At 45.1% G+C, this 25,286-nt stretch overlaps 1 protein-coding gene across 1 annotated transcript; it reads left to right on the top strand.

Annotated features, from left to right (window-relative positions):
* The first annotated feature begins 10,875 nt into the window (after window positions 1-10,875).
* Window positions 10,876-23,824, top strand: lrwd1 (leucine-rich repeats and WD repeat domain containing 1). Its single transcript, XM_071340030.1, has 16 exons — window positions 10,876-10,980; window positions 11,472-11,558; window positions 11,828-12,062; window positions 12,305-12,424; window positions 12,627-12,773; window positions 12,900-12,995; window positions 13,231-13,611; window positions 13,820-13,952; window positions 14,853-14,959; window positions 15,135-15,345; window positions 16,909-16,981; window positions 17,173-17,313; window positions 17,424-17,527; window positions 17,816-17,983; window positions 18,234-18,343; window positions 22,968-23,824. Exons 2-16 carry the CDS (start codon window positions 11,479-11,481, stop codon window positions 23,118-23,120), a joined length of 2,259 nt encoding a protein of 752 aa, XP_071196131.1. The 5' UTR covers window positions 10,876-10,980; window positions 11,472-11,478; the 3' UTR covers window positions 23,121-23,824.
* Window positions 23,825-25,286: the final 1,462 nt, after the last annotated feature.

Raw genomic sequence — 25,286 nt, 5'->3', positions numbered from 1 at the left:
GCACCGGACTAAGGGGCAGCACCAGGATAAGGGGCAGCTCCGGACTGAGGGACGGATCCTGGCTGGCTGGCGGATCCTGGCTGGCTGGCTCTGGCGGATCCTGGCTGGCTGGCGGATCCTGGCTGGCTGGCGGATCCTGGCTGGATGACGGCTCTGGCGGATCCTGTCTGGACGGCTCTGGCGGATCCTGGCTGGACGGCTCATGGCTGGCTGACGGATCTGGCTGCTCATGGCTGGCTGAAGGATCTGGCTGCTCATGGCTGGCTGACGGATCTGGCTGCTCATGGCTGGCTGACGGATCTGGCTGCTCATGGCTGGCTGACGGATCTGGCTGCTCATGGCTGGCTGACGGATCTGGCTGCTCATGGCTGGCTGACAGATCTGGCTGCTCATGGCTGGCTGACGGATCTGGCTGCTCATGGCTGGCTGACGGATCTGGCTGCTCATGGCTGGCGGAAGGCTCTGGCTGATCCTGTCTGGCGGAAGGCTCTGGCTGATCCTGTCTGGCGGAAGGCTCTGGCTGATCCTGTCTGGCGGAAGGCTCTGGCTGATCCTGTCTGGCGGAAGGCTCTGGCTGATCCGGTCTGGCGGAAGGCTCTGGCTGATCCGGTCTGGCGGAAGGCTCTGGCTGATCCGGTCTGGCGGGAAGGCTCTGGCTGATCCTGTCTGGCGGAAGGCTCTAGCGGCTCCTGTCTGGCGGAAGGCTCTAGCGGCTCCTGTCTGGCGGAAGGCTCTAGCGGCTCCTGTCTGGCGGAAGGCTCTATAGGCTCATGGCAGACGGGCGGCTTTGAAGGCTCAATACAGACGGGCAGTTCATGCTGCGCTTGGCAGACGGACAGTTCAGACAGCGTTGGGCAGACGGGCAGTTCAGGCGCCGTTGGGCAGACGGGCAGTTCAGGCGCCGTTGGGCAGACGGGCAGTTCAGGCGCCGTTGGGCAGACGGCCGACTCTGACCTGCTGAGGCGCACAGTAGGCCTGGTGCGTGGTGCCGGAACTGGTGGTACTGGGCTGGAGACACGCACCACAGGGAGAGTGCGTGGAGGAGGAACAGGGCTCTGGAGACGCACTGGAAGCCTGGTGCGTGGTGTAGGCACTGGTGGTACTGGGCTGGGGCCACGCACCATAAGGCGAGTGCGGGGTGCTGGAACTGGAGGTACTGGACTGGGGCGGGAAGGTGGCGCCAGATATACCGGACCGTGAAGGAGGACACGCGCTCTTGAGCACCGAGCCTCCCCAACCCTACCAGGTTGAATGGTCCCCGTAGCCCTGCCAGTGCGGCGAGGTGGAATAGCCCGCACTGGGCTATGCAGGCGAACCGGGGACACCACCTGTAAGGCTGGTGCCATGTACGCCGGCCCGAGGAGACGTACTGGAGGCCAGATATGTTGGGCCGGCTTCATGGCACCCGGCTCGATGCCCAACCTAGCCCTCCCAGTGCGGCAAGGTGGAATAGCCCGCACTGGGCTAAGCACGCGTACTGGGGACACCGTGCGCTCCACCGCATAACACGGTGTCTGACCAGTACGACGCCCTCTCACTCCACGGTAAGCCCGGGGAGTTGGCTCGGGTATCCAACCCGGCTTCGCCACACTCCCCTTTAGCCCCCCCCCCCAATAAATTTTTGGGTGAGCCTCTCGGGCTTCCAGCCGCTCTGCCTTGCTTTCGCCTCATAAAACCTCCTCTCCGCTTTCGCTGCCTCCAGCTCCGCTTTGGGGCGGCGACACTCCACTGGCTCTGCCCAGGGTCCTTTACCGTCTAGGATTTCCTCCCAAGTTCATTCCTCTTTTCCCCATTGCTGTTGTTCTTGCCTTCCTTCTCCAATCCGCTTGGTCCTGTTATGGTGGGTGTTTCTGTAACAGCTGTCGTAGTCGTTCTCCTCCTCAAACGAGGAGGAGCATGGATTGGACCAAGATGCGGATTGATAAGTATTCATATTTTAATGGGAAAACAACAAACACTACAAAATACAACAACCAACAAACGTGACTAACCTGAAACAGTCCTGTGTGGCCCAAACACTGACACAGGAACAAACACCCACAAAACACAAGTGAAACCCTGGCTGCCTTAGTATGATTCTCAATCAGGGACAACGATTCACAGCTGTCTCTGATTGAGAATCATACCAGGCCGAACACAAAATCCCAACATAGAAAATCAAACCTAGACCAACCCACCCAACTCACGCCCTGACCAACTAAAACAAATACATGACAAAGGAAAACAGGTCAGGAACGTGACAATCATGAATGAAAAATGAGGGACATATCTTTTGAAAGCCGTATCGCAAGCAATCATTGATGTTTCTAAACGTTAAAACACAGTATCGGGATTGTAGTTCACATGAGCCAGCCGTGGGCAAAGCTAATGGCTGAAAGCTGTGGTTAGAAGGCTTTTTCGATGAGGTTTAACGGTGGTTGGCATCCTTTAAATGTTGCCTTACCGCCACCTACTAGACTGGAGTACAACTCCCTTATACTTTGCTTTTTTTACAAATACCGTACCATCTAACACTACACTCACCCTACTCCACTATTTAAATCTATTTAGTCCTACCTCAGGCCAACAACTTGAAATGATGGGGCACCACCACTTAACACACCCTGTCACTCTTCTGATGTCAAGTCTCGCACACCCAAATACCTCTCTGCAGCTGCCACCACAACCTACATTTTCTATGACTTACGTTCCATCCCTTTAGTACAGTTGATAACCATTGCTATAAATGCTAAATATCCAATCTTACCGAAACATATATCACTTGTTGGCCTATCCCTATTGCTGTTTTGGTTAGTGATTATTGTATTATTTCACTGTAGAGCCTCCAGCCCTGCTCAATATGCCCTTTTGTTCCACCCCCCAGACATGCGGTGACCTCACCTGGCTTAAATGGTGCCTCTAGAGACAAAACCTCTCTCATCTTCAAATCAAATCAAATTTTATTTGTCACATACACATGGTTAGCAGATGTTAATGCGAGTGTAGCGAAATGCTTGTGCTTCTAGTTCCGACAATGCAGTAATAACCAACAAGTAATCTAACCTAACAATTCCACAACTACTACCTTATACACACAAGTGTAAAGGGATAAAGAATATGTACATAAAGATATATGAATGAGTGATGGTACAGAACGGCATAGGCAAGATGCAGTAGATGGTATAGAGTACAGTATATACATATGAGATGAGTACTGTAGGGTATGTAAACATAAAGTGGCATAGTTTAAAGTGGCTAGTGATACATGTATTACATAAAGATGGCAAGATGCAGTAGATGATATAGAGTACAGTATATACATATACATATGAGATGAGTAATGTAGGGTATGTAAACATTATATTAAGTGGCATTGTTTAAAGTGGCTAGTGGTACATTTTTACATAATTTCCATCAATTCCCATTATTAAAGTGGCTGGAGTTGAGTCAGTATGTTGGCAGCGGCCGCTAAATGTTAGTGGTGGCTGTTTAACAGTCTGATGGCCTTGACATAGAAGCTGTTTTTCAGTCTCTCGGTCCCTGCTTTGATGCACCTGTACTGACCTCGCCTTCTGGATGATAGCGGGGTGAACAGGCAGTGGCTTGGGTGGTTGTTGTCCTTGATGATCTTTATGGCCTTCCTGTGACATCGGGTGGTGTAGGTGTCCTGGAGGGCAGGTAGTTTGCCCCCGGTGATGCGTTCTGCAGACCTCACTACCCTCTGGAGAGCCTTACGGTTGTGGGCGGAGCAGTTGCCGTACCAGGCGGTGATACAGCCCGACAGGATGCTCTCGATTGTGCATCTGTAGAAGTTTGTGAGTGCTTTTGGTGACAAGCCGAATTTCTTCAGCCTCCTGAGGTTGAAGAGGCGCTGCTGCGCCTTTTTCACAACGCTGTCTGTGTGGGTGGACCAATTCAGTTTGTCCGTGATGTGTACACCGAGGAACTTAAGACTTTCCACCTTCTCCACTACTGTCCCGTCGATGTGGATGGGGGGGTGCTCCCTCTGCTGTTTCCTGAAGTCCACAATCATCTCCTTTGTTTTGTTGACGTTGAGTGTGAGGTTATTTTCCTGACACCACACTCCGAGGGCCCTCACCTCCTCCCTGTAGGCCGTCTCGTCGTTGTTGGTAATCAAGCCTACCACTGTAGTGTCATCCGCAAACTTGATGATTGAGTTGGAGGCGTGCATGGCCACGCAGTCGTGGGTGAACAGGGAGTACAGGAGAGGGCTCAGAACGCACCCTTGTGGGGCCCCAGTGTTGAGGATCAGCGGGGTGGAGATGTTGTTACCTACCCTCACCACCTGGGGGCGGCCCGTCAGGAAGTCCAGGACCCAGTTGCACAGGGCGGGGTCGAGACCCAGGGTCTCGAGCTTGATGACAAGTTTGGAGGGTACTATGGTGTTAAATGCTGAGCTGTAGTCGATGAACAGCATTCTCACATAGGTATTCCTCTTGTCCAGATGGGTTAGGGCAGTGTGCAGTGTGGTTGCGATTGCGTCGTCTGTGGACCTATTGGGTCGGTAAGCAAATTGGAGTGGGTCTAGGGTGTCCGGTAAGGTGGAGGTGATATGGTTCTTGACTAGTCTCTCAAAGCACTTCATGATGACGGAAGTGAGTGCTACGGGGCGGTAGTCGTTTAGCTCAGTTACCTTAGCTTTCTTGGGAACAGGAACAATGGTGGCCCTCTTGAAGCATGTGGGAACAGCAGACTAGGATAAGGATTGATTGAATATGTCCGTAAACACACCAGCCAGCTGGTCTGCGCATGCTCTGAGGACGCGACTGGGAATGCCGTCTGGGCCTGCAGCCTTGCGAGGGTTAACACGTTTAAATGTTTTACTCACCTCGGCTGCAGTGAAGGAGAGCCCGCAGGTTTTGGTAGCGGGCCGTGTCAGTGGCACTGTATTGTCCTCAAAGCGAGCAAAAAAGTTATTTAGCCTGTCTGGGAGCAAGACATCCTGGTCCGGGACGGGGCTGGTTTTCTTTTTGTAATCCGTGATTGACTGTAGACCCTGCCACATACCTCTTGTGTCTGAGCTGTTGAATTGCGACTCTATTTTGTCTCTGTACTGGGACTTAGCTTGTTTGATTGCCTTGCGGAGAGAATAGCTACACTGTTTGTATTCGGTCATGTTTCCGGTCACCTTGCCCTGGTTAAAAGCAGTGGTTCGCGCTTTCAGTTTCACGCGAATGCCGCCGTCAATCCACGGTTTCTGGTTTGGGAATGTTTTAATCGTTGCTGTGGGTACGACATCGTCAATGCACTTCCTAATGAACTCGCTCACCGAATCAGCATATTCGTCAATGTTGTTGTTGGACGCAATGCGGAACATATTCCAATCCGCGTGATCGAAGCAGTCTTGAAGAGTGGAATCAGATTGGTCGGACCAGCGTTGAACAGACCTGAGCGCGGGAGCTTGTTGTTTTAGTTTCTGTTTGTAGGCTGGAATCAACAAAATGGAGTCGTGGTCAGCTTTTCCGAAAGGAGGGCGGGGGAGGGCCTTATATGCGTCGCGGAAGTTAGTATAACAATGATCCAAGGTTTTACCAGCCCTGGTAGCACAATCGATATGCTGATAGAATTTAGGGAGTTTTGTTTTTAGATTAGCCTTGTTAAAATCCCCAGCTACGATGAATGCAGCCTCAGGGTGTGTGGTTTCCAGTTTACAAAGAGTCAGATAAAGTTCGTTCAGGGCCATCGATGTGTCTGCTTGGGGGGGAATATATACGGCTGTGATTATAATCGAAGAGAATTCCCTTGGTAGATAATGCGGTCGACATTTGATTGTGAGGAGTTCTAGATCAGGTGAACAGAATGACTTGAGTTCCTGTATGTTGTTATGATCACACCACGTCTCGTTAATCATAAGGCATACACCCCCGCCCCTCTTCTTACCAGAAAGATGTATGTTTCTGTCGGCGCGATGCGTGAAGAAACCAGCTGGCTGCACCGACTCCGTTAGCGTCTCTTGAGTTAGCCATGTTTCCGTGAAGCAGAGAACGTTACAATCCCTGATGTCTCTCTGGAATGTTACCCGTGCTCGGATTTCATCAACCTTATTGTCAAGAGACTGGACATTGGCGAGTAGTATGCTAGGGAGTGGAGCGGGATGTGCCCGTCTCCGAAGCCTGACCAGGAGACCGCTACGTTTGCCCCTTTTACGGCGTCGCATAGGGTCGCCGGCTGGAATCAGATCCATTGTATTGGGTGGAAGGCAAAACACTGGATCCGTTTCGGGAAAGTCATATTCCTGGTAGGAACGATGGTGAGTTGACGTTAATCTTATATTCAGTAGTTCCTCCCGACTGTATGTACTGAAACCTAAGATTACCTGGGGTACCAATGTAAGGAATAACACATAAAAAACCAAATACTGCATATTTTCCAAGGAACGCGAAGCGAGGCGGCCATCTTGGTCGGCGCCGGAAGTTCACATCTTCACTCAATGCCTAGGTTTATGTCCACTGTACTCACATCCTACCATACCCTAGTCTGTACATTATGCCTTGAATCTATCCTTCCGTGCCTAGAAATCTGCTCCTTTTACTCTCTGTTCCGAATGCACTAGATGACCCGTTCTTATAGCCTTTAGCCATATCCTTATCCTACTCCTCCTCTGGTCGTCTGATGATGTAGAGGTTAACCCAGGCCCTCCAGCACTACTCCCATTCCCCAGGCACTCTCATTTGTTGACTTCTGTAACCGTAAAAGCCTTGGTTTCATGCATGTTAACATTAGAAGCCTCCTCCCGAAGTCTGTTTTATTCACTGCTTTAGCACACTCCACCAACCCGAATGTCCTAGCCGTGCCTGAATCCTGGCTTAGGAACGCCACAAAAAATGTCCATCCCTAACTATAAAATTTTCTGACAAGATAGAACAGCCAAAGGGGGTGTAGTTGCAATCTACTGCAGAGAGAGCCTGCAGAGTTCTGTCATACTATCCAGGTTTGTGCCCAAACAATTCGAGCTTCTACTTTTAAAAATCCATATTTCCAGAAACAAGTCTCTCACCGTTGCCGCTTGTTATAGACCCCATTCAGCCCCCAGCTGTGCCCTGGACACCATATGTGAATTAATTGCCGCACATCTATCTTCAGAGTTCGTACTGTTAGTTGACCTAAACTGGAACATGCTTAACACCGTGGCCGTCCTACAATCTAAGCTAGATGCCCTCAATCTCACACAAATTATCAAGGAACCTACCAGGTACAACCCTAAATCCGTAACCATGGGCACCCTCTTAGATATCATCCTGACCAACTTGCCCTCTAAATACACCTCAGCGATCACTACCTCATTGCCTGCGTGCGTAATGGGTCCGCGGTCAAACGACCACCCCTCAACACTGTCAAACGCTCCCTAAAACACTTCAGCGAGCAGGCCTTTCTAATCAACATGGTCCGGGTATCCTGGAAGGATATTGACCTCATCCCGTCAGTAGAGGATGCCTGGTTGCTCTTTAAAAGTGCTTTCCTCACCATCTTAAGTAAGCATGCCCCATTCCAAAAATGTATAACTAAGAACAGATATAGCCCTTGGTTCACCCCAGACTTGACTGCCCTTGACCAGCACAAAAACATCCTGTGGCGTACTGCATTAGCATCGAATAGCCCCCGCGATATGCAACTTTTCAGGGAAGTCAGGAACCAATATACTCAGTCAGTTAGGAAAGCTAAGGCTAGGTTTTCAAACAGAAATGTGCATCCTGTAGCACTAATTCCAAAAAGTTTTGGGACACTGTAAAGTCCATGGAGAATAAGAGCACCTCCTCCCAGCTGCCCACTGCACTGAGGATAGGAAACACTGTCACCACCAATAAATCTACGATAATCGATCATTTCAATAAGCATTTTTCTACGGCTGGCCATGCTTTCCACCCGGCTACCCCTACCCCGGCCAACATCTCAGCACCCCCTGCAGCAACTTGCCCAAGCCCCCCCTCCCCGCTTCTCCTTCACCCAAATCCAGACAGCTGATGTTCTGAAAGAGCTGCAAAATCTGGATCCCTACAAATCAGCTGGGCTAGACAATCTGTACCCTCTCTTTCTAAAATGATCCGCCAAAATTGTTGCAACACCTATTACTAGCCTATTCAACCTCTCTTTCGTATCGTCTGAGATCCCCAAAGATTGGAAAGCTGCCGTGGTCATCCCCCTTTTCAAAGGGGGAGACACTCTAGACCCAAACTGTTATAGACCTATATCCATCCCGCCCTGCCTTTCTAAAATCTTTGAAAGCCAAGTTAACAAACAGATCACCGATCATTTCGAATCCCACCTTACCTTCTCCACTATGCAGTCTGGTTTCCGAGCTGGTCATGGGTGCACCTCAGCCACGCTCAAGGTCCTAAAAGATATCATAATCGTAATCGATAAAAGACAGTACTGTGCAGCCGTCTTCATCGACCTGGCCAAGGCTTTCGACTCTGTCAATCACCACATTCTTATCGGCAGACTCAATAGCCTTGGCTACTCAAATGACTGCCTCGTCTGGTTCACCAACTACTTCTCAGATAGAGTTCAGTGTGTCAAATCGGAGGGCCTGTTGTCTGGACCTCTGGCAGTCTCTATGGGGGTGCCAGAGGGTTCAATTCTCGGGCCGACTCTTTTCTCTGTATATATCAATGATGTCGCTCTTGCTGCTGGTGATTCTCTGATCCACCTCTACGCAGACGACACCATTCTGTATACATCTGGCCCTTCTTTGGACACTGTGCTAACAAACCTTCAAACAAGCTTCAATGCCATACAACACTCATTCCGTGGCCTCCAACTGCTTTTACTTGCTAGTAAAACTACTCTGGACGTGATGCAACACCCACCCGTAGCACGCGCTCCAGCAGGTATATTTCACTGGTCATCCCCAAAGCCAACACTTACTTTGGCCGCCTTTCCTTCCAGTTCTCTGTTGCCAATGACTGGAACGAATTGCAAAAATCACTAAAGCTGGAGTCTTATATCTCCCTCTAACTTTAAGCATCAGCTGTCAGAGCAGCTTACCGATCACTGTACCTGTACACAGCCAATCTGTAAATAGCACACCCAACTACCTCATCCCCATATTGTTACTTATCCTCTTGCTCTTTTGCACCCCAGTATCTCTATTTGCACATCATCATCTGCACACCTATCACTCCAGTGTTAATGCTAAATTGTAATTATTTCGCCTCTATGGCCTATTTACTGCCTTACCTCCCTACTTTTCACATTTGCACACACTGTACATAGATTTTTTCTATTCTGTTATTGACTGTACATTTGTTTATGTGTAACTCTGTGTTGTTGTTTTTGTTGCACTGCTTTGCTTTATCTTGGCCAGGTCGCAGTTGTAAATTAGAACTTGTTCTCAATTGGCCTACCTAGTTAAATAAAGGTGAAATAAAAAAAATCCCTCTACTGGTAAAGATCTACTACTCACACCACTCCTCTCAGGATCCCTCCCCCTTGACCCATCTTCCCCTACTTTCTTCACTGCCTCAGCATATCTGTTAAAGGTCCCCAAAGCACACACATCCCTATGTCGCTCATCTTTTCAGTTTGCTGCAGCTAGCGACTGGAACGAGCTGCAACAAACACTCAAACTGGACAGTTTTATCTCAATCTCTTTATTCAAAGACTCAATCATGGACACTCTTACTGACAGTTGTGGCTGCATTGCGTGATGTATTGTTGTCTCTACCTTCTTGCCCTTTGTGCTGTTGTCTGTGCCCAATAAGGCTTGGACCATGTTGTGCTGCTGCCATTTTATGTTGCTACCATGTTGTTACCATGCTGTGTTGTTGTCTTAGGTCTCTCTTTATGTAGTGTTGTGTTGTCTCTCTTGTCGTGATGTGTGTTTTGTCCTATATTATTTTTTATTTTCTTTCTATTTTTAATCCCAGACCCGTCCCTGCAGGAGGCCTTTTGGTAGGCCGTCATTGTAAATAAGAATTTGTTCTTAACTTACTTGCCTAGTTAAATAAAGGTTAAGTAAAAATAAATAAAAGAATGACAACTTCTGCACTACTCTAACCCTGGAAACCTCAACCTGCCTCTCTCGCACGGGACATTTCTGATCCCCAGCCCAATGGGCACCCCTAAAATTAACACATACCACTACTTTCCCCAATGCTACACATTCCTTTGTCTTATGTCCTTCTGCACACTTCTCACACCTAGGAACCTCCATCCTACACAATGCTGCCACATGCCCATAAGCTTGACACCTGTAACAACGTAATGTATTCGGCACAAAAGCTCGATATACATGGTATATCCTAACTTTGTCTTGCAAAGACTCACTTTGAATCACTTTGTCGGGCAAAGACTCAACATCAAAACTCAAAAGAACAGACAATGACTCTTCTGTTTCACCACTCATGCCACCCTGTCTGCGTCGCACCAAACAACGAGCATCACAAACACCGGCAATCGTCCCCTTTAGTTGGTCAACTTTTACCGCTACCCCAGTAATCACTCATTTCAATGGGTCCCTTTTCTTGAGAGCAAAACAATTCACATTTCTTGCCCCCATTCGTCTAATGCGGAGCGCCTTCTCCATCTGACCAGCAGAAACACAAACAATTATTACCAGACCACTTCTGGTTACCCTCACCGATTCCACAGCACCCAACTCTGTTTTCACCCATCCTGAAACCACAAATGCCAAAAGGCAAGGGTCATGTGGTTAGAAGGCAGAATGCCATCTACCCTTTCACCAATGTACCATACAAAGTCAAACCATGACAATACTAAAGAAGATTGCAGTTGTAACTGAAATGCAAATTTGTTTAATTAAAGGGATGTTGTCAGGATCTTCTCAGGTAAATTATTTTTTGGAGATGTTCTATTTTATTTACTACCTTAAAATGGTTCTTCATCGTTTTTTAAAATATACTTTGCCACACTCAATATGGCGGCTCTCTGGCTCTTACCGGATGGAAAGTTGATGAATGCCCATGTGACTGCCTTGTCAATTATTTCGAGGGAAAGTTACAGAGGTTCTACTGTGTTCTGGTACGTATAGTTTAATACTACTAAATATAAGTAATCTAGTTGAATTAACTGCTTTAGTCATAATTAAAGCATAATTATAATTATAACCGCAATTCCTGATATTATTTGAATATCAATGAGCTTGAGTGGCAACGTAGCATGAGCGTAAATACTGGCAGCTATCGTTTTCGATAGTATTGTGACCAGTTTCACACGAGTTAGTTGTAACAAAATAAACACGTAATCAACAGTTAATGGATGCGCGACCTTTGTCAAATTTGTCACACCTAATTGTCTTTGCAAAGTACAGACGTTAAACAGTGATGCAAATCTATGTTGCTCGAACTTCCACATGATCGTTCTACTCATCGTGGGGTTTCTCACGTTCAAGTTTCGATCACCTACTGCAGATGATAGTCACGCCCCTAGCTGTCTGCGACCATACATACATTTATACGTATATATGGCCAAACTAGCTGAACACTGCTTACTTTTACTCTTTGCTTGTACAGACTAGCCATGGGGAAAATAACAGAGAAATTACTGCTGGAGAAATGCACTCCAAAAAACACCAAACTGGAACAAGTAAAGACACTAAAGTAAGTAAAGGCTGGTTCCTCTGTAGACTTGGGAATGTTATCAAACTAGGAGTGGAGAATGGCTTTGTCACAGCATAATGTATGTCTGAAGACCATGTTAAGTCTGTTTTAATGGATATGTATTTTGTCTCAATCCAATGGGAACAGTTTTTGAGGAAGAGCAGAACTACTTGAATACCTTGTTAGAGAAATTGTTATGTAGGCCAAGCATGTCTATTTTACCATTTTATCTGGTGTTGCTAGTACTGACCCAGTGCTTCCCCATAAAGTCTCTCCAAGCTCGGTCTAAAGAGCAGTGACCTGCCTGTCCCCCTGCTTTCTCGCCTTCGCTGTCTGGAACAGTTGGACCTGTCTGGGAACAGACTTAAGGAGATGCCTTCCGGGCTCTTCCTGCCCTCCCTATGCTCTCTGGACCTGACCAACAATGAGATGGAAGATGTCACCTGTCTGGACACACTGACCACCCTGGAGGATCTCAGGATGGAGGACAACCTCTACATCACTGTGAGGATCCACTGCTCTGTTTGTTTCTCCTTTAATTCTGCCTTCAGTCATTGTTAATGTATGATGTTTTTCTCTCATAGAGTTGTAACTCTCAAGCTCTTTCTTTGTTTACCCTCTGGTTTACCAATTCTGTCATTTCTGTCACCTTTTCAGTATGCTATTTGTCAGTCATTCTCATATATCTCCATTTTACAAACAATGACTGCCCATTGGAACGCATTGCTAATGCTTGTGTCTCGCAGGTCAGTGACAACTACAAGCTGATGATCCTCCTGCCCAAGTTGAGGTTTTACAATGGGAAGGATATCAGCACTACAGCCAACCACATGCGCTATGTCAACAGTGAGAACCTCAGGAAGAGGGTATGAGCCACTGTGTTCAAATTAATTCCAAAACATTTTGCGCTTTATTATAGTTTGCCATTTACCTGCTATTCTCTCTAGAAATTAACTGATAAAAATAGTAATTACCTAACAACCGTTTGTGCCGTTCATCAAACAAGCACTGTTATGCATAATTTGCTACAAAGTAGTGACCAATTCTGTTGAATTCTTTGGTTTCTAGGTGTTAGCGCTGTGGGAGACCAGCTTTTCACTCCCTGACTGCCGAACAGCAGAGAAACTAGCCATTGTGGAGAGGGATTTTGTCAATGCGGTGCATCATAAGGTGAAATATGGCCCCAGCTCTATGACTGACTACACAAAATGGAGGGTAGGTTTTAACTGCTTATTACATTTCTCTTTTCCTTATAAGGACAATGATTTTATTTTATCGGAGTACAACTGGAACCATGTATATTCTCTCACTGGTTTCTGACATTGTTTCATTGGTTTCTAGGTGGAGATGATAGCTAAAGAGCACCTTCGCTCTTTGACCGAGCCAAATAAAGAGTACAGAGATACAGAGGAGCCTGCTGATACAAAGGAGACCTTTGTAAGGATTCAATACTCATTGCTATAAGCATCCGGCTCTGAATTATTTTCATAGAGTTTATGTTCAAAGGGTTGTTATTATTTAAGCAGGTCATGTTCCAAATGCTGTGTTTGGATCATAAATATTTGTAATAGATGGTAAATAGATCACGTTTATGGACAAATCTTTAACAAAACTTTTAGATTAATTGTGTACCTTTCCTTTATGATAAGATAGATTTTCCCCATGTTTTCAGAGGTTTCCTTTCCCAGCCAAGAGGAAGCGTTCCGCCTCAGCTGTCGAATGCGACGTAACCCTAAACCCTCAGAAAATAGCCAAAGCAAGTGTTCAAGCCGAGGACAGCCCACACAGGTCAAGCCGTCTGCAAAGCATCCCTCATAAGGCAGAACGGCCCATCAGCACCACGGCAAGGACCCATAAGGCAGCACAGATCCCAGCCACCCCCACTAGGGGCAAGTCCAAACTCCTGGTGACCCCCAGGAACGGCCTGAGAGAGAAGCAACATCAGTCCAAAGAAGACATGCCACTGGCCAAACGGACTCGCAAGTCTGCCAGGCAACAGCGGTCCACAGAGGTCAAAGAGACGCCTGGGAAAGTAATCTGCACCAAGTCTCAGGTATGATTTTCTAGTCTTGGTTTGTTTTTGGTATAGCACATACTAGTACTACGCTCAATAAAGATACGGTGTGACTTTAGCTGGAGACTTGATGGTTGCTCATCATGTGGCCATTAGCTTTTCATTGATTAACACAGGAACTCACACATTAATACATCCCCCACCATGTCCACTCTACCCCCCTTATCCTCTCCTCCATCTCCCCTAGCATTCATTACAGGAGCCAGTGAGTCTGCAGCCTCTTCACGTCCTGCAGTGTCACAGTAAACGGGACAGCCCTGATGACTTTAGCACCCAGCTGTGGGCCTGTTCCTTCCAGCCCCCGCTAGACTACAATGGAGGTGAGTACTGTCCTGTCCTTCAATGGGGTCTCAAATCAAATCAAATTTTATTTTTCACATGTGCCGAATACAACAGGTGTAGACCTTACAGTGAAATGCTTACTTACAAGCCCTTAACCAACAATGCTTTAAGAAGTGAAGGGGGAAAAAGTATGAAGTGAAAAATGGATAAGTAAAAAAATATAAAATAAAAGTAACAAATAATTAAACAGCAGCAGTAAAATAACAAGCGAGGCTATATACAGGGGGTACCGGTATAGAGTCAATGTGTGGGGGCACCGGTTAGTTGAGGTAATTTAGGTAATAATATGTAGGTGGAGTTATTAAAGTGACTAGCCAAATCATCTGGGTAGCCATTTGATTAGCTGTTCAGGAGTCTTATGGCTTGGGGGTAGAAGCTGTTAAGAAACATTTTGGACCTAGACTTGGCCCTCCGGTACCGCTTCCTGTGTGGCAGCAGAGAGAACAGTCTATGACTAGGGTGGCTGGAGTCTTTGACAACTTTTAGGGCCTGACACCGCCTGGTATAGAGGTCCTGGAAGGCAGGAAGCTTGGCCCCAGTGATGTATTGGGCCGTACGCACTACCCTCTGTAGTGCCTTGAGGTTGGAGGCCGAGCAGTTGCCATACCAGGCAGTGATGCAACCCGTCAGGATGCTCTCGATGGTGCAGTTGTAGAACCTTCTGAGGACCCATGCCAAATCTTTTCAGTCTCCTGCGGGGGAATAGGCTTTGTTGTGCCCTCTTCACGACTGTCTGAATGTGTTTTGGAGGGGGGTGGTTATAAGCAAATTGAGAGTATAAGTTGGAGTAACATGCAATCATGATAAGCTCCACAGAAACGGTGTTAAAAATAATCTGCTCTAGCAAACCCTGTGTTCTTCTCCCTGTCATGTTGTAGATGTGAAAGGTGCGACCCGTATTGTGGCAACGTGTGGAGGAGAGTCTGTGTGCCTGATTGACTGTGAGACGGGACTGGTTATGAAGAAGTATAAGGTCCCTGGTGAGGTCAGTCCTGCTTCTGTGCATGTACCCTTTTTCCTGATAGGGCCATTTAGCTTGGTAGAAAACATCATACTTTATCCCACCATGTTCTTGTTTATCATGCACATTCCATGTTAGAAAACAAAATTATGGTGAATTAATGGGGATTAAAATGTTAATTTATGATTCCACCCCTCAGGAGTTCTTCTCTCTGGCATGGTCAACTGTGCTGATGTCACGGAAGGGCAACGTTGGCATGCGGCCCTGCAGTATCTTGGCGGCAGGGGGGAAGCGAGGCTTGGTGAAACTGCTTCACCCCAGAGCCAACATGGCGTACGGAGAGTTCAGAGCAAGCCGCAAAGCCCTCTCCATCCTCTGCTTCAGTCCCCGCCAGGGCAACTTGCTCTTCAGTGAGTGGCCACTTCCTGTTTTATCTTCTACACTGATCAAAAATATGCAACAATTTCAAAGATTTGATTGAGTTACAGTTCATATAAGGAAATCAGTCAATTGAAATAAATTCATTAGGCCCTAATCTTTGATGTCACATGTCTGGGAATACAGATTTGCATCTGTTGATCACAGATACCTTTAAAAAAAAAAGGGGAAAAAAGGGTAAGGGCGTGGATCAGAAAACCAGTCAGTATCTGGTGTGACCACCATTTTCCTCATGCAGTGCGACACATCTCCTTCACATAGAGTTGATTGTGTCCTGTGGAATGTTGTTCCACACCTCTTCAATGGCTGTGTGAAGATGCTGGATATTGGCGGAAACTGGAACACGCTGTTGTACATGTCGATCCACAGCATCCCAAACATTTGCAATGGGTGACATGTCTGCTGAGTATGCAGGCCATGGAAGAACCTGGAAATGTTCAGCTTCCAGGAATTGTGTACAGATCCTTGTGACATGGGGCGTGCATTATCATGTTGAAACATTAGCTGATAGCAGAGGATTAATGGCACGTTAATGGGCCTCAGGATCGATAAAATTCAATTGTGTTTGTTGTCCGTAGCTTATGCCTGCCTGGATCATAACCCCACTCTGTTCACAACGTTGACATCAGCAAACAGCACAGTGCCATACACTCTGCCGTCTGTCCGGTACAGTTGAAACCAGGATTCATCCGTGAAGAGCACTTCTCCAGCGTGCCAGTGGCAATTGAAAGTCAGCATTTGATCCTGGTGAGGACGACTAGCATGTAGATGAGCTTCCCTGAGATGGTTTCTGGGTGGTCTCAGACAATCCCACAGTTGAAGTAACCGGATGTGGAGGTCCTGGGCTGGCATGGTTACACGTGGTCTGCGGTTGTGAGGCCGGTTGGACGTACTGCCAAAATCTATGAAAGATAGTTGGAGGCGGCTTATGGTAAAGTAATGAACATTAAATTATCTGTTAACAGCTGTGGTGGACATTCCAGCAGTCAGCATGCCAATTGCACGCTCCTTCAAACTTGAGACATCTGTGGCATTGGGTTGTGTGACAAAACTGCACATTTTAGAATGGCCTTTTATTGTCCCCCGCACAAGGTGCACCTGTGTAATGACCATACTGTTTAATATGCTTCTTGACATGCCAAACCTGTCAGGTGGCTGGATTAATTTGGCAAAGGAGAAATGCTTCGCAACAGGGATGTAAACAAATCAGAGAAATACACTTTTTGTGCGTATCGAACATTTCTGGGATCTTTTATTTCAGCTCATGAAACATGGGACCAACACTTTACATGTTGTTTATATTTTTGTTCAGTGTGTTTTATTTTGTTGTCTCATAAGCTTAGTTGGTTGGAGCATAACATCATGGTTGTAGGTTCCATACTCCAATAGAAGGGTCACAAGGTGCCAAACTGCACGTACTGAGGTGGTACTTTACTCTGGACCTGAAGTCCAAATGAGGTCCATATGCTAAATGAGTGTGATGTGATATGTTGTATGTATGCTCCCTCGTTCAAACTTTCTCTTTTTTCTCCCAGCTGGGTCGTACGATAAAAATATATTAATGTGGGACATTGGCGGAGTGGACAGCTACTACAATTTCAAAGTCACGTGAGTTTACTCTGACGGTGCTTTATATCAGTTTTTTGTTGATATTGTGGGCAAATGAATTTGGTTCGCAAGTATTGAGTCGAAATGTATCACAATGGTAACGAAGTGGACACTTGTTCGTGTCATTATGCTCAGAGTATTTGATGTCTGATGTCTCTGCCCTGGTGTTAACACATTTTATGGCCCAACAGTCAGCTGTTGGTGTTGGAGACCACCTCCACACCCCTGCACTTCTGCCTACCCCCTGCCACCCCGGACACACACCTCATTGCTGCCTGTGAGGGGGGGCTCCACAGCTACAACATCCAGCTCAACAAAGACCCCAAGAAAAGGTGATGATCCGTAGCTTGTTTGTCTTTGTCTGTGTGTGCCTGCGTGGAGAGACATTGAAAGTTGGACTGCTGCCTGAGCGTCAACTCACGGTCTTCTTTTCCCTCTACAGGTCTGAGGAGATGGAGATCACATTCCCTGTGTATAAGGACAAGGACCATGACCATGACTACCACACCATCGATGGCTTGGGATTCCTCACAAACGATGTCGTCGGTGAGTCAACTGCTCCTGTTTTGATCTGACACTGGCCCTGTTATTAGATTGTCTTTTATGACTTAGGCAGATTTTATTTGACTTGACTGGGATTCAATCAACTTTATAGATCCCTAGAAGGGGATATTGGGTTTGATGTAATTCAAATAAATCTAGCATGAGCCTGTCCATTTACAAGCGCTAACCCTGGAAATCATCCCTCCCCTTCTCGTTTCTCTCCACGTCTCTCCTTTCCCTTTTCCCCTTTCCTCCTCCTCACTTTGTCCACATCTTTTCTATCCCTCTCAGCCTCTAAGAGCCACATGCAGGGCTCGATCTACCTGTGGAGCTGGAAGGACACGCGAGCCCAGCGGCCCAATAATAATAATAAGAAGAAGGAGGTATGTGCTGTGATCCTGGCGGAGCTGCAGTGGTCCAGCACGGACATCCCCTACCTGTCCCTCAACACCTGCCCCAGTGAGTCACAACAACACGGAAACATGTCATAGCATGTTCCACATCCACTCTTTCAGTCAAGACCATACTGTGTAAATGGCATTGATCGAACCCACAGTCTTAAAATTCTAATACAGACATAAAGGCACAATTGAAGGCATTACCCCCACAACCGTTGACTAAGAAAGAATATAGAAAAATTGTTTTCATCAAAACCATTATTGTATAAAACAGTTTAATGTGAATGAGAGCGTATGTTCTTCTTTCCTAGGCAAAGGCTACGTGGTGTGTGGTGACGAAAGAGGGAGACTGTGGATGTACCATGTAACAGACCTCCTCAAGGCCAACTTTAGGAGTGGCAAAGCAATTCCTGCCACAGAGGTACTTATTAGTGAAACGACTTATTAAAATTATAGTTTACTCCAAAATAATATTTTACAGAAGTTTTCAGACCTTAAATGTGGTCTACTGTTGAGATGAATCAAATCAATGTTTATTTGTCACAAGCGACGAATACAACAGGTGTAGACCTTACTGTGAAATGCTTACATAAAAGCCTTTAACCAACAATGCAGTTCATGATATAGTTAAGAAGATATTTACTAAATAAACTAAAGTAAAAAGTAACACAAAATAACAATACCGAGGCTATATACAAGGGGTACCGGTACCGAGTCATTGTGGGGGGTACAGGTTACCCAAGGTAATTATCCATGTCCTAGCCATCTGTTGTGTAGATCCAGCTATATGTCTCAATCTTAAATGAATGGGAAAGATGGTCACCATCTAACTTGAGCCATATTGAACCAAATATTGAGCCACTCCAGGGTTTCTGTTAACCAGTCAATTGTCCGGGAGAAGAAGAAAAAATCCCTTTGTGGAATAATAATGCTTTTTAGCCTATTGATGGAATTACCAGTCGATGGAGAGAAAAAAATCCTGGTCATGCTTATTGGTCTGTATGTTAATTTGCATAATTTAGTGAAATTAAATTGTCACGTGTGTACAGTATATTCCTGATGTATATTATTTATCTCGTATACAGCATACAGAGAGCCTTTGAGCAGAAAATGTCTGTAGAGCTGATGCTACAGCATCTCAAATACCAAATGCATAGGCAACGGAAAGCAGGCTTCATCAGGGTGTCACACACCACCTTGCAATAAGATGGAGGCAATATGCATTTTGAAAACATACTTAATTGTTTAAAACCTGAAGGTTTCAATAGATATTATGAGGCATGTCTTACCTTGCTTCAAATTAGCCTAGCCAAAGTCAGACCATATCTGTGGAGGCAATTGTTTTATCAACTTTCTTTCATTGTCTAGTAGCCAAAGGCACAAACCTTTTATTTATATTTCTTTTAATTTTTTGGGTGGTAGATCAGCTTTAATATTGCAGATTGATTGTAGCTTCCATCAATGTAATTGTCTGCATCATTTTCTATCCCCCATATATTTGTTGTATATACAGTACCAGTCAAAAGTTTGGACACACCTACTCATTCAAGGGTTTTTCTTTATTTTTACTACTTTCTACATTGTAGAATAATAGTGAAGACATCAACACTATGAAGTAACATATGGAATTATGTAGTACCCCAAAAAGTGTTAAACAAATCAAAATATATTTTATATTTGAGATTCTTCAACGTAGCTACCCTTTGCCTTGACAGCTTTGCGCACTCTTGGCATTCTCTCAACCAGCTTCATTAGGAATGCTTTTCCAACAGTCTTGAAGGAGTTCCTACAAATGCTGAGCAGTTGTTGGCTGCTTTTCCTTCACTCTGTGGTCCAACTCATCCCAAACCATCTCAATTGGGTTGAGGTCGGGTGATTGTGGAGGCCAGGTCATCTAATGCAGCACTCCATCACTCTCCTTGGTCAAATAGCCCTTACACAGCCTGGAGGTGTGTTGGGTTATTGTCCTGCTGAAAAACAATTGATAGTCCCACTAAGCGCAAACCAAATGGGATATCGTATCACTTGCAGAATGCTGTGGTAGCCATGCTGGTTAAGTGTGCCTTGAATTCTAAACAAATCACAGACCGTGTCACCAGCAAAGCACCATCACACCTTTTCCTCCATGCTTCACAGTGGGAACCACATATGTGGAGATCATCCGTTCACCTACTCTGCGTTTCACAAAGATACGGCGGTTAGAACCACAAATCTCACATTTGGACAGATTTCCACCGGTCTGTCCATTGCTCGTGTTTCTTGGCCCAAGCAAGTCTCTTCTTATTGGTATCCTTTAGTGGTTTCTTTGTAGAAATTCGACCATGAAGGCCTGATTCATGCAGTCTCCTCTGAACAGTTGATGTTGAGATGTCTGTTACTTGAGCTCTGTGAACAATTTATTTGGGATGCAATCTGAGGTGCAGTTAACTCTAATGAAGGTGTCCTCACATTCATACCTCACAGCAGAGGTAACTCTGGGTCTTCCTTTCCTGTGGCGGTCCTCATGAGAGTCAGTTTCATCATAGCGCTTGGTGGTTTTTGAGACTGCACTTGAAGAAATTTTCAAAGTTCTTGAAATGTTCTGCATTGACTGACCTTCATGTCTTAAAGTAATGATGGACTGTCGTTTCTCTTTGCTTATTTGAGCTATTCTTGCCATAATATGGACTTGGTCTTTTACCAAATAGGGATATCTTCTATATACCCCCCAACCTTGTCACAACAAAACTGATTGGCTCAAACGCATTAAGATGGAAAGAAATTCCACAAAATAACTTTTAACAAGGCAGGTGTGTTAATTGAAATGCATTCCAGGTGACTACCTCAAACTAGTTGAGAGAATGCCAAGAGTGTGCAAAGCTATCGTCAAGGCAAAGGGTGGCTACTTTGAAGAATCTCAAATATAAAATATATTTTAATTTGTTTAACACTTTTTTGGTTACTCCATGATTCCATATGTGTTATTTCATAGTTTCGATGTCTTCACTGTTATTCTACAAAGTAGAAAATAGTAAAAATAAAGAAAAACCCTTGAATGAGTGGGCGTGTCCAAACTTTTGATTGGTACTGTATATATACATATCTTAAAAAATATATATTTTCCTTTTATTATTTTTCCACTAACCCTACCACCCCTCCTATAATTGTAATAAACTAATGAACAACAACACTTTGGCTTCTACTTCCAGCTTATACATACTATATACATTTTACGGACACAATCTATTTTACAATAGTTATATTTTGTTTGTTTTTAGTCCTGTCCTTCCTCTACACTCAACCTCATCTATTTCTGATGTCCATCCAGTTTGATTTCTATTTGCCATATATTTTTAACCGTGCTGTTTTACAAAAGTTCTGAACCTATATACATTTTACGGACACAGTACATTTTACATGAGGCATCTTGTGCCATTAGGCATTAGCAACCCATGGTCGTTGTTGCATATTAGATCTTCCTTCTTTCTAAATTTCTAATGGATATTTTCTTCTTGGCACATGAAACCACTCGAATGTGCTGTGCCGTTTTAACAACGTTGTTTTCCCGAGAATTGCATTATGGAACAAACATTTGCGTATAAGTTCTCTCACGTCACCCCGCTCCTCCGCTCTCTCCACTGGCTTCCAGTTGAAGCTCGCATCCGTTACAAGACCATGGTGCTTGCCTACGGAGCTGTGAGGGGAACGGCACCTCCGTACCTTCAGGCTCTGATCAGGCCCTACACCCAAACAAGGGCACTGCGTTCATCCACCTCTGGCCTGCTCGCCTCCCTACCTCTGAGGAAGTACAGTTCCCGCTCAGCCCAGTCAAAACTGTTCGCTGCTCTGGCACCCCAATGGTGGAACAAACTCCCTCACGACGCCAGGTCAGCGGAGTCAATCACCACCTTCCGGAGACACCTGAAACCCCACCTCTTTAAGGAATACCTAGGATAGGAGAAAGTAATCCTTCTAACCCCCCCCCCCCCCCTTAAAAGAGTTAGATGCACTATTGTAAAGTGGTTGTTCCACTGGATATCAAAAGGTGAATGCACCAATTTGTAAGTCGCTCTGGATAAGAGCGTCTGCTAAATGACTTAAATGTAAATGTAAATGTATAACCTACTGCCTTGTTGCTGTTATTATAATGTGAAGAAATAATAGTTAATCAACATTTTAAGCTCAATGTTCTGATCTGTTCCATTAGACTCATTGCTTTTTAACGTTTGTTTTATGTATCCTAGGTCTACTGGTTGTATGAATTTGGGATCTATCGTCCCACAACTGTCTCAGAATCTGTTTTGGAACTGGCTTTTTCTTTCTTGACAAGCTGACCAATAGAATAGGTCAACTTTTCTACTATGGGGGATAGTAGATTTACTTAGGCTAGTGATTTTGCTGTCTGTTACTTGTCATGTTTGCTGAGGAAAAGTAAATGTGGACAGTTATTCTAACATCTTCAAACTGCACATCAGAATTTGGTAAGAAGAACATCGTTGCATCCTCGACTTGCGTGTTCTGTTAATAAGGATTACCATAATCCAGCCTTTCCCAAACTCGGCCCTCGGGACCCCAAGCCGTGCACGTTTTGTTTTTTGCCCTAACACTACACAGCTTATTCAAATGTTCAAAGCTTGATGATTATTTGAATCGGCTGTGTAGTGCTAGGGCAAAAAACAAAATGTGCATCTCTTGGGGTGCTGAGGATGGCGTTTGAGAAGCCCTGCCATAATCTAAATGTGATTTCTGTCATTCTGAAAACCATGGGTGGATGCCCTAATCAGGTTACGCACCCAATGCATATGGGTCCGGTAAATTTCACAAATGTCTGGTAAATTTAAAGTGCTCCCGGGCAAACGTCCGGTGCCATATTTTCCTAACGGAAACCCTGAGCCACTCATGGTGGGCAATTGACAGGCTCTGCTATGGCACCCTTCATCTTTCCCACTAGTCTGCAACCGGTCAGTCTTAAGTCATAATTTCTCACTGAAATTATATTCTGGGTGTCATCGAATGTTTTCTATGTAATTAGATTACCTACTAATGAGCCGTTTGGGGCTTTGCAGATCCTGGCATGGCCGTTACCTGTGAGGAAAGGACAGGGCCCAGTGGAAGGTCCCGCTATCAACAGTGTGGCCATGGACCCTGAGCTTAGATACCTGGTGGCCCTCAGCGACAAGAACATGGCAGTGGTGTGGATAAGAACGGAGTCTTCCTGAGGACCAAACATATTTTCTCACGTTCACTGATGGGTGTAAATACTGGGTAGATTTTACTAGTATCAATTCAACCTATCAAGACTGTCCTTTCAAGGCAGTGATGTTCAGTAAGGAAAGGAAGCTATTCAATGCTATTGGGAATTGGCTTTGGCTTGGACTTGGCCCTTTTCTGGTTTTTGTTTGACCTCACTCTCTACTATTGACTTCTCACCTTACCACTCAGCTTAAACGTACCAGCCCTAATTTTAACTCCCCTCCTCGCCAGCATCTATTAGATGTAGTTTATTTTGATGGAGAGATTACTTCATGGCAAGATAAGAACAATATATTAATTGTACTGAAGATGAATATACATATACTGAAATTCATGTGTGATGCCTGTACAGATCAGATGTATTAGCATTTTTACATAATTTTTTATAACTACTAATTGTACTTTTACTATTCAGTTAGATTATGTCTAATGTGATTTAAAAAAAAATATATATATAAAAAAAAAAAAAAAATCCCCAAAATTATACATACAATATCAGTTTATCCACTGACATGGAAACGTATGAAAAAAGCAAATGGGTGTTTGAACTGTTTCAACCACAATGCATGATTGTACATGCAGATTATTATGGCCTTTTTGAGTGTTGGTGGATATGAATTACATTAAGAACATCTGCCACATTAAATGGGATTGATGTTCTAAATTTCAATTGTGTAGTGTGTTTTTGTATGCGGCTATACAGGCAACCCAATTCTGATCTTTTGCCACTAATTGGAGTTTTTACCAATAAGATCAGATATTTTGCTAATAATTTGGCACAAGATCAGAATTGAGCTGCTTGTGAAAACCATCATAATGCTGCGTTGATAACCAAGTGGGATGGTGGTAGTTGCCGGTTGTGAAATTGGATGCATACACATGCTTGGAATTCGTTGAGAAATGGTAAAAAAACAAAAACAAGCTGAGGCAACCATACACTAAAAGTACAGCTATTGTGCTCGCAAATAAATTATAGTTTTCAAAAAAACATGAATAGATTGCTTTTTATACATGTTTTATTACATTTAACTGCCGGAATTGCTGTTATGAGGTCTTTTCCTTAATATGTGACATCAGAGTTCAGCATGTCGGAGCGCAGAGATGATAGATGAGTTTCCCACATGTAATTACCAGTTGGAGGGCCGTCAACTCAATTTTTCCTATTTGTATGTGGTAAATACCACCTTCCCACTTGTAACTCCATTCTTGGTATACATACATAGGCCAACACTTTTGTAATTTCAGTGTATCTATTCGAGGGGGAAACCTAAATGTGTTCACTGGTGTTTGAGCAATTGACCTCATTCAATGTATATCATCATGGTACACAAATTACATGGAGAGAAACAGAGTAGAGGCTCTTATTTTCTTTTTCTTTATTTTGCTCAACTGGTGACTAACTTAATTTGTTGCATAATCCTTTGCATGTGATTTGACTATGCCAAATAAATTCTGTATATACACTGCTCAAAAAAATAAAGGGAACACTTAAACAACACAATGTAACTCCAAGTCAATCACACTTCTGTGAAATCAAACTGTCCACTTAGGAAGCAACACTGATTGACAATACATTTCACATGCTGTTGTGCAAATGGAATAGACAAAAGGTGGAAATTATAGGCAATTAGCAAGACACCCCCAATAAAGGAGTGGTTCTGCAGGTGGTGACCACAGACCACTTCTCAGTTCCTATGCTTCCTGGCTGATGTTTTGGTCACTTTTGAATGCTGGCGGTGCTTTCACTCTAGTGGTAGCATGAGACGGAGTCTACAACCCACACAAGTGTCTCAGGTAGTGCAGCTCATCCAGGATGGCACATCAATGCGAGCTGTGGCAAGAAGGTTTGCTGTGTCTGTCAGCGTAGTGTCCAGAGCATGGAGGCGCTACCAGGAGACAGGCCAGTACATCAGGAGACGTGGAGGAGGCCGTAGGAGGGCAACAACCCAGCAGCAGGACCGCTACCTCCGCCTTTGTGCAAGGAGGAGCACTGCCAGAGCCCTGCAAAATGACCTCCAGCAGGCCACAAATGTGCATGTGTCTGCTCAAACGGTCAGAAACAGACTCCATGAGGGTGGTATGAGGGCCCGACGTCCACAGGTGGGGGTTGTGCTTACAGCCCAACACCGTGC

The sequence above is a fragment of the Salvelinus alpinus genome, chromosome 13 (genome assembly GCF_045679555.1).
Source record: "Salvelinus alpinus chromosome 13, SLU_Salpinus.1, whole genome shotgun sequence".
Classification (NCBI taxonomy): Eukaryota; Metazoa; Chordata; class Actinopteri; order Salmoniformes; family Salmonidae; genus Salvelinus; species Salvelinus alpinus.
This window is presented reverse-complemented; position numbering and strand designations above follow the sequence as displayed.

Excerpts from the sequence above, each read along its gene's own strand:
- lrwd1 (XM_071340030.1), top strand. The coding sequence starts at position 11,479 with ATGGGGAAAATAACAGAGAAATTACTGCTGGAGAAATGCACTCCAAAA. Across the intron at positions 13,612-13,819 it reads TAATCTGCACCAAGTCTCAG|CATTCATTACAGGAGCCAGT; the intron begins GTATGATTTTCT and ends CATCTCCCCTAG. Across the intron at positions 17,528-17,815 it reads CCTCACAAACGATGTCGTCG|CCTCTAAGAGCCACATGCAG; the intron begins GTGAGTCAACTG and ends TATCCCTCTCAG.